Below are 9,628 nucleotides of genomic sequence, written 5' to 3'. Positions count from 1 at the left end.
ACTTTTTGATAAAGCAAAATGAACTGCAATTTGATACATTTGTGCAAAATAATTTAAAGTGGACACAAATCATACCTTAAAATATTTGCAAAGATGTCAGAATTGTATCGTTGGCCTAATGCAAAAGAAAAGCAAGGCCAATAGGAGGTTTTGAGCCATATATGTACAGATAATGCCCATGATGCTATTGTTTCTAAAGCTTTATATTTAATTGTTATATTATATTTATTATATTCTTCACCAAAACAATGGTGGATGTACCCCAAGGTAAATGCCTGAGCTAGGTGTGGATATGAGAATTAAGTGTCAGCTCAGAGACGAGAGAATGGCTGCAGCAAAAAGTGCCTTCCATAACTATAAGTGGAAATCATGACTTTAAACAGACTTTAAGACACTGTGTCCCACAGAGCCAGACAGTGCTGGTTCTAAACACATTAGAATGTCATCAACACTCTATCAGATGAGCTGGAGGAGGAAGGTTATTGTAGACCTAGTAAGGTATTAAGTAAGGTAGTAGGTAAGGTACTAAGGTACTTATTCACCGTACAAAGAAGGAGGTTCTTGTTTCAGGGACCTGTGTTTAAATCATAGGTTTAAATGTCCGGAAGGGGCAGCAAAGCATACAAAGCGCGTTATGTCAACATAATTTCACCAGACGAAGAATGTCATCTGTCAAACGTTTGTTAACTGGCTAACACTAACTCGTATATTCACAGTTGCGTCATTCCTAAAGTCTGCTTGTTAGTGTTGACCATAATGGAGCTGGTATGGTGAGTAATATTGTCACTGCAGTATGCAGAATATCACATTGGTATATTGTGCGACAATTCAGGCAACCTACATTAACTTTGGGCTAGCTAATGTTAGCTAACAAGCTAGTAAGCGCCCCAGTGTTGTGGAGAGGCTGACTGGCAGCTAACTATGCAAACCAAGTGTTAACTAACTAAATTACTTGGATATTAAAAAGGCACTTAACCGGACGGTGTGTCACTGTATTGCAGCTATTATTCGTCAACGTGCTTGTGTTTATAACACGAGTGTCTAGGGGGAAGACAAAACGAGGGAGCTGCATCATGCTAACCTTAGTTTAGTCAAGATATTTGAATGTGACCGGAAGTTAACATTAACAATAAGATACCGTTTTTTTAGTCGCCTGAAATGTTGTACGTTGATTTTCAACCATATTGTGTCATTTTTTGTCGCTAAACCATAGCTATGTAATTGTGACGAACTTAACTAAAAGCTAACTGTTAGTTTGCGAAGGCGAAATAATAACGTAACTATTGATCTTAACAATTGTATTAACCATCGCCTTTGCGTCGATCTTCGTGGCAGGATGTTTATTATACCACTAACTTATAACTAATACAGCATTAACTCGGCATATGTGTTCTTACTTCAGGACTCTAAGTTTAAAAATTAAAAAAATGTACGAATCACAACGACGTCGCGATTACGTTAATGTTAGCTCTTATTTTGAAGGTTTAAACAGGAGGTCGTGTGTATTCTAACGTTAAAGTTATCTGACTTGATGCTGTGTAGCACGTGTGTAGGTGACTTTAATTACAAGCCAACTACTAATTTACAGTAGCGTTAGCCTAGTTTAATTACTCCGTTATCACAAGTAACATTTTAGAAATTAAATCCTATTATTTACCTTTAAAACATAACAACACTGGTCGTATCCCGAAGCACAAAAGCGTTACATATTTTATCATATTAAAATTACATAAAGGGTAGAAAAAAAATCAGGAAGAAACCAACACAAATGGCACAATTTAATTGTTGATTAAAACATTTTTGGCACCAAATATAGATTGCTTACTTCCCACAGCTATTGCTTGCTGGATGTTGATCCAGTAAAAAGTAAACGTGTGTACAGTATGATTTATTAAATTTACTTTCTACCCTATAATAGAGGGTGTAAACACCAATTATGTTCTCCTGTCTTACATGCCAACAGAAGTCTTTCCCAGTATTAAAGCAGTACAGAAACAGTTGTGAATTATTGCGTACGATACAGGCCTAATATTATTTATCTTTTCTTTTTAATTTAAGGGAGGACCTTACAGTCCCTGAGGCTCCTTTCTTTACCAGAGATCTCTATGACAAATATTCACTTGCACCTAATATCAGAGAACTATGGGCCTTTCTCCAAAGGTATGTCGATGAATAAACATATTATGTAATAAATCAATTCATGTGCATTTTTTCCTGTGTAATTAGTGAGTGTTTATCTTCTATGTTGTTTTTCGCCAAAGTCCAGTGGAGAACCATACACAGGGAGGTGGGACTGCAAACGCCTCCTGCTCTTCTTCCACAAAAGAAGCTGCAGAGTTTAAAGACAATGGTTGCATCAGAAAGGATGAGTTCTGTTGGGACAGCTGTGATAGTGATGGTTCGCGTGTAGACGATGCTGCTGGAGTTACAGAAGAATGTAAGGATACAAAAAAATCAAGAGTGAAGCTCAAGCAGGTTGAGAATGAGACGGTTGCAGCTTATCCTGAACCCAGACTGCCTATCCCATGTATGTCCAGCCTGTCCAGCAACGAACAGAAGACGTATCTTGGCATTTTGATGAGTAAGAAAATAAGAGATCCTCCACAGGTAACAGCATTATCTCCTTAATGGTATTTTTAAACCTGCCATCCTTGTTGCATCCCTTCTTTAAATTACGTGCTCTAATGTTTCAGAACTTGAAGGCACGAGTAAACAATGAAGTGATGCAGTTCATGAGGTACCTGCAAGATGTGGCCAAAATATGTGCGGACGACTACAACTTCATATCACAGGGAGCTATGCAGTATTCAGAGGTACTGATACGACAAGGATTGCACCATATATATTTTCATAAGTATTCAAACATTGAGCCCTAATTTGTGTTTCAGGAGTTCTTCAGGGGGTGTTTGGAGCACATTCGGGCATTTCCTGAGCTCTATCAGATCCATGAGATGACTAGTTTGACAGGCGGAACATTCGACTCAGGGCTGAAGCTAACCTTTGAGAAACAGCTGCTGATCATGGTAATCTACCTTTTGAAGTGTTAAGTATCACACAAGAGCTGTTCCTTTTAAACAGATATGCAGGATAACCACTTCCTATATATGTTGATCATGAATGCCATTGTCCAGTATTCAATTCAACCGTTACAACTTGGAAGTGTTGAATTGCAAAATCAGTCTTTCGGTGTTGATTCACTTCCTCTATTTCCATGTTTGTACCCTTTTTATTTCTCCAGGGCAATGTGGATATTACAGACCACAAGATAGTGCCTGCTGATGCACAGCTTGCATCGGATTATCAGAGTGTTTCATCAGAGAATCCTCCAGCTAAAAAAGCCAAGGACATGCACGCTGTAAGCAGTTGTCTCCCTTTTTTTAATTACTCCAATAAAGTAAGTCACAAAGACGTTTTACGGCTAGAATGGGATTCATGACCGCAGGTCTATTGTTAAATCCATTTTAGCTCTTGCAGTTTTCACAAAAGACACCAGAGGGTGTTCATGTCTTGCTCAGCAAAACCGATGCTAATTGTGTTTCTGAAAGATGCCGGGACACAGACACACAGACACACACACACACACTCACACACACTCACACACAGTACTGTCAAAGTCGAGTTCATTGTAGACAGTCGTGTTTGACTGATAGAGTCGATGTTCTGGTCGTGTGACCTGTGTCTTGTTTTCCTCCACAGAAAATCAGCACTGACAGTAACGCCGAGAGTCTGTCTGCCCGTTATGAGCCTGAAGTGTGTCTGACTCGAGATGCCCTCGTCAGGCTGCTAGACAACCATGGCCCTGACTTTGGAGAGCAATGGGAACTGCCCGTTTGTGTCCAATTAAACCCAGGAAAAGGTACAGCATCATCAGTCGGCCATTCAGGCTGTTATAGTGGAAGTTATGTTAACTAGGGCCAATTTAGGCTTTGCTTCCATGAGTAAAAATTGCTAATAAGAACCAGGCATCTCCTTTATTCTCTCTCTCTTCTTTGTGTTGCTGTTCACTGTCATCAAATCATGGCAAAAATGCCAGAGAATAATACAACTAACAGTGTGTGTATATACAAAGAACGTTGTAAAAACAGAAGTCTATTTTAGGAGGTCAATTTTATTATTTTCTCTTTTTGTATCGGATGACACTTACAGTATACATTTCTGTGATTTTTAATTTTAAGAGCAACACAATAAGACATTTGCTAGATTGCTAAATGTAAATAGAATAGGAAAAGATAGGAATTGCTTTTTGGTTCATGAAATTTTAGAATATAAGGATCTATACAGTATATGACACAAGGTTATTACATTCACCGTAAAGAACACACGTTTCACATTAGCAGTACATATACAGATTTGGCAAGATAATCATCTGATTCTCCTTTGTGAGGGTTGAGACACTTTTAGTGATGTTGGTGAAAGAATGCACCAGTAAAGAAATCTGAGATAAAGCACAGTGTGTAGTGACATTGAATGGCCTCATGGTGGCACTGTTACACACTTCCTTTTGTTTCCCCACATCTTATTTCCAGGCAGTAGTCAGAAGAAGACTGTGTACATAGACTCACCCCTTCTGCAGACTGAAATGACGGTGAGAGAAAGGTCACGTATCTTCCACGAGGAGAGTTTGAAGCTTTCCATCAAGAAGAATGGCAGTAAAAATGTGTTCCATTTAATGACGGAGCTTCCTGAGGATCACCAGCGACTCCACCCCGTATGTAGTCGGAACAAATAGCTGTCCTATACGTGGTATCATGTACGTGGTCTTATTTCACCTGAACAATGATTCTTTGCTTTCTGTTTCTAAATCAGGAGCGCTCACAAAGAAACTTGGTGTCTTCTGGAAACAATGGTCTTGACTTTGAGGTGGACCTCACTGACCTGGAAACATTTGGAGAGGCGACCCCCATTAAAACCCGCAAGATGCAGAATGCACGTGTTAAAGGTTCAAACGCTCCAAGTTCCCCGCCTTTAGCTAAGACAAAAAAGTCCAGTGAGCATCTTGTAAACACTAGCAGCAGTTCACAAGAAGAGATGGACACCTCATTGACAGATGTGAATGGTCCCGTAAAAGAGGAGAATGAGGCCACTGCCCGAAAAAATGAACAAATGAGGTCAGACACTACTCAACAAAGTGATGAAGACCTACCTTTTATCGGAGACTCGGATGATGAGAAGCTGGTCATTGATGACTCGGTGTCTCCAGCTAACGTGCGGACCACATCACGCTCTGCAGACCCCCCGATAATCCCTGTCTCCGAGTCTGAACCTGTAAACCCAGAGTCCTCGTCCCCTCAAAAAGGTGCAAAGCAGAAGCGACAACCCAAAAGAGCAAAAGTATCTGGTGACCAGCTGGGTGAGATCCTGCGCATGCAGACTGCTATGTTCAACTCTCCCAGTGACGCAGCCAGATGCTCCACCATACCCCAGGAAACCAACTCACCCACCCAATGCATGGGACCCTCGGTTCACTCCCACCCAGTGTCTCTGGTGAAGCCCTGTGTGTCCTCATATTTGGAGAGGAACCAGAACCAGGATGGAGAGACCTGCGTATCTGCACCAGTGGTCAACATTACTACTACAGAGCACAAAAGTTAGTTTCAAGTTAATTTTCATTCTGTGAATTTAGGTTGTGTTTATGTGCTTAATTAACATAGTTCATCATTGCCTCCCACACAGAAATCCTGTCACAAGACTTACAGGCTGGTGCTGAAGATGAACAAGATTACCAGGCTCCAGAGGAAGGAAACCTGCTCTATAAGCTCTACAGTCTGCAAGATTTGCTGCTCATGGTGCGCAGCTCTGTCTCACTGACCCATAACAGAAAAGTAGGCCAGAACGGCCAAAACCAGGTATACATGTTAGTTTAACTTCATCCTCCAGATTTGAATAGTGTCATTTCACTTATTAAAGTATAAAATGAATATATGCAACAGCCTTATTTCTGTCTGTTTTCTTCCCCAATAGTTTGTGCCAGTGCATGTCTTACCCAAGCTGGAGTACCAGTTGAATTATGGGGTCGAGTGTCTGAGCAGCAGTGAGGCTTGCCAGCTGTGGACTGAGACATTGCTCCACTCCAGCACTGTATCCTACATAGGTAAAACAAAACTGCAATCATTTTCTTTCTAAATTCAGTGAAAATGGAAGAAAGAAATGTTACCAAATTGCTCTCAGTTCCAGTGAAAGAGGAGTATGCCTTCATTCTTTAATTTTTCTACATTGCCAGGAAAATAGTCAAAGTAATATTTGTGTGGATGAAAAAAAAGGATAATTTTCTCTTCTTTCTCCCTCTGAGGGTTCAGTAGAGTCCACATGGCAGATCCTCCCACAAACCAATGGAATAGTCTTTAGATGACTCACCATCCTGCGGTGACTGTGTAGTGGATGAGTTTACTTTGTTGCCATAACTACAGCCACATTTGATTGAGGGGAATTACAAATCAGAGCTCAGCTAAATGTTGTTTTGAACTTCAGTTAAATTCCCTTCACTGCTTACCTGTAGCTCAAAGATTCAGGGAGCGACTCGATCCTTTTTCTGCACTAGGTTCACTGATGTGTGGACTCGTGTAGGTGTTGTCTGGGAATGTACGTCATCTACCCTGCTTTATGACTTAAAGGCAAAAAGCTGTCTCTGGATTATACCCCTCTCCAGTCTCCTGGCATAGTTGACATACTCTCATCAGCGTCACTGACAGTACAGAAAGCATATATTCTGGTTTCTTGTATTCAGCTTCATAGACCCTAGAACTGCTTTTGGAAGACGATGTTGCAGTTTAAAAAGAGTTTTATCTTTATCCGTCAATAGTATAGGAAAAGGAATAGCCATTGAGAAAACAGTGATAATATGCTATGTGCAACGATATCGATTATTTCTCACTTCATGACATTATGCAACAGGCACAGCTGATAAAAGACTTCCTTCTTGTCTAAGTGGTTCGTAGTTCATCATGGGGTTTATCACATGGCATTCCCCAATTGTGTATTTATGGCTGTGGGTGCCGGCCTTAAAACAGTCCATAATTGAAGGAAGGCACTCTTGAAATAAGCAGACATTACATGCTGGAGTGGGAGGCATGAAAGGAGACCAACAAGCTTTTCTTACCACCCACTCAAGAAGTGTAACAATGCAGGCGAATCAACACAGACTAATTACTCTGCAAGCACTAGAAATGGGATTGATGATGAAGGGAAGCTCGTGATGTGCATGCTCATTAGATCTCGTTCCTTTCTCAGTGCGTCGCTCACCCTCCCGTTCTGTCTCTGTAGCTCACATCAATGCGCACACATCAAAAGTAGCTCTGCTGAGAAAGCTGCCTGACGACTGGAAACAGAACGTCTCCTGTGGCTTCAAGTGAGTGTCCTTACAACAGATGTGTGCAGATGATTGGGATTAGCCTCATCACCCCTGTATGATTATATAGTTTAAGACGTTGTCGTCTTGAGAGTCAATCAGTTAATCAATAATCCCAGCCTTTTCATCAGGTAGCTATCATCGCCTCTGGTTTTGTCATCTTAATTAGTGTTGAAATTTAGATTACTACTAAAGTAGAGGGACTAAAGCTTGGAGATGTCTCTTTACCATACACAGGCCATCGAAGTCCCTGAATATACTGCACCACCTACTGAAAAAGCTAACTGGGTAAGTTGTCTTTGTCTTGTTTTAGATTATTAGTGCTGAGCTCCTCCATCCTCATTTTCCCTTTTTTTTTTTTTTTTATAATGCCAGAAGAATTATGTTTTGGGTTGTCTGTCCGTTCATCTGGACGTATGTACGTACGTATATCCGTCGGTCCTATTATGAACGCAATAGCTCAGGAACATCTGGAGGGAATTTCTTCAAATTTGCATCCACGTGTACACAAGGATGCACTGATTAGATTTTTGTAGTTGCAAATGTATTCTATTGTAAGTCTTTTTGCAAAAACAATTTTAAATTTTAATTAATGTGTCCTTATGGAAGCACAGAACATATGTAATGTGTATAAAAATAATATATGTATGAGCTAATGTTTAGTTGGGCCACATCTGCAGATGAGTTGTCTATCTGTCTTCATGCTCTGTTTAAGATGTCTGGACAGCCTCGAGCTAAAAACATGACATTAGTTTTCCTTCATCTTTGTGTTGTGTTACGCAATTATTACTCATCGACACACAATACATGTGTCACCTTCTGCTTTTTAAGACTCTGTTCACCCCCATACCGGTCACTTGGCATGGAACTCAGAATGCTGCATGTTTCAGTGTGTGGGTTTTGACTTTAACACACCCTCAATGACTTCATTTGCTTTTGTAGGTTAGAGGAAGGACAGTACCTGATTGCGCACAAGGCAGGGGAACCATTCGTGACCTTATTAAAAGCGGCTGATGGGAAAGTGTGTCGGGGGGCATACAACCTGCAGCAGCTCCACAGCTCGGTGCCCCAGCCCCCAGCATCCGGCCTCGTGCCCTGGATACCTGTTGATCCAGCTGTGGTCCTGTCCTTCCACCAGAAACACGGCCGTGTGCCCTGCACCTTCCCACCACAGCTCTTCATAAAGGTGTGTACTTGATAGATGACACGGTGAAAAAATACAAAAGCACTGGAGGTCATGACCGCACAAGTGATGGCAAGAGATAAGTTGTTTGAAGTAATTGGAAGTGTTTATTGGTTAAAGTCTAGGAAGTCCACACCCACAAACACAGGGATTCTCTAAAAGCCAGATAATGACATGCAGTCTCTCTCTCTCTAAGTTGAAGTGAGTGCAAAACTCTTGGCTGTTTTCTTAACGGACAGGCTGAACCAGCACACTACTGCATAGTTTTCCTATGCAAGCCCACAACTAAACGCAGGAACAATAGAGAGCACAGCAATATCAACAACAGCTCAGCAGGGTTAGTGCTGTAGACTCTGCTGTGTGGAATTTTAGACGGGAATCCAATGAATGTCTCAAAGATATTTACACTGCTTTTAACTTGCAAAGGCAAATCTTTCACAATAAGTTTGAACAGGGCAATTGGATTGTCAACATTTGCCACAGATGCTTGCACTTCTGAGAATGACAAATCATTTGAGGGTATGATGCTACTCAAATTTTAATCTTCAATCATTTTACCTTCCTTTATCCTACCAGACAGCCAAAGATGGGTCATCGCAGGCCAACAGCCGTGGAGCTGGGCAGTCACAGAACAAATCGAATGCAGGAGGCAACAAGAAGAAAAAACAAAAGAAACGTGCAGCCAGGCGTAACAAGTATATAAAAAAGCTAGTTCAGAATTCCATTTAAGTTCTAACATTTTATATAAGGTGAGTCAGATGAGGAGCTGGACCTGCACTGCTAAGGAAAGGAGAGGAAACAAGACCACTTATTAAATCTATAATTTCATACTAAATACATTATGACCTTAAACATAAATGTGAATTCTTAAGCACTTTGAGAGTATAGAAAATATACCTTTTTTTTAATATTTTTATTTTGTTCAGAGACATGTATATTTAGTTAATCGTTGTGTTTTGTGAAAACAATAAACTTTTGTGCAAGTATCCTTATGGAGTAAAGTTACTGTCTTCACATCTTTATAACTGTTTGTATAGACGTGTGTATGGTGTGAATATTAGGTGTGTGTGTGTGTGTGTGTGTGTGTGTGTGTGTGTGTT

General features: G+C 40.6%; 1 protein-coding gene across 2 annotated transcripts; it reads left to right on the top strand.

Annotated features, from left to right (window-relative positions):
- Window positions 1-663: 663 nt before the first annotated feature.
- ice2 (interactor of little elongator complex ELL subunit 2) lies at window positions 664-9,526 on the top strand. 2 transcript variants are annotated; one of them, XM_068723563.1, is made up of 15 exons: window positions 664-770; window positions 2,059-2,160; window positions 2,262-2,607; window positions 2,694-2,813; window positions 2,889-3,023; window positions 3,239-3,355; window positions 3,697-3,856; window positions 4,527-4,708; window positions 4,807-5,587; window positions 5,674-5,846; window positions 5,962-6,091; window positions 7,261-7,345; window positions 7,583-7,633; window positions 8,288-8,531; window positions 9,105-9,526. In XM_068723563.1, the coding sequence occupies exons 1-15, from the start codon at window positions 757-759 to the stop codon at window positions 9,255-9,257; spliced, it is 2,793 nt and encodes a 930-aa protein (XP_068579664.1). In that variant the 5' UTR covers window positions 664-756; the 3' UTR covers window positions 9,258-9,526. The 2 variants fall into 2 exon arrangements, with proteins under 2 accessions (XP_068579664.1, XP_068579665.1); XM_068723564.1 differs by lacking the exons at window positions 664-770; window positions 2,059-2,160 and having other exon boundaries at window positions 2,358-2,437; window positions 2,538-2,607; window positions 9,105-9,525.
- The last annotated feature ends 102 nt before the right edge of the window (window positions 9,527-9,628 follow it).

Source organism: Cebidichthys violaceus, unplaced genomic scaffold, assembly GCF_023349555.1.
Source record: "Cebidichthys violaceus isolate CVI_PGR_0920_01 unplaced genomic scaffold, fCebVio1.0.p SCAF_3, whole genome shotgun sequence".
NCBI lineage: Eukaryota > Metazoa > Chordata > Actinopteri > Perciformes > Stichaeidae > Cebidichthys > Cebidichthys violaceus.
Note: the sequence above shows the minus strand (reverse complement) of the source record. Positions and strands in the feature narration are given on the sequence as shown.

What these genes read in the sequence shown, in the direction of transcription:
- ice2 (XM_068723563.1), top strand. An exon ending in CTATGGGCCTTTCTCCAAAG is followed by an intron (nt 2,161 to 2,261) that starts GTATGTCGATGA and finishes TTTTCGCCAAAG; the next exon opens with TCCAGTGGAGAACCATACAC. An exon ending in AGAAACAGCTGCTGATCATG is followed by an intron (nt 3,024 to 3,238) that starts GTAATCTACCTT and finishes TTATTTCTCCAG; the next exon opens with GGCAATGTGGATATTACAGA.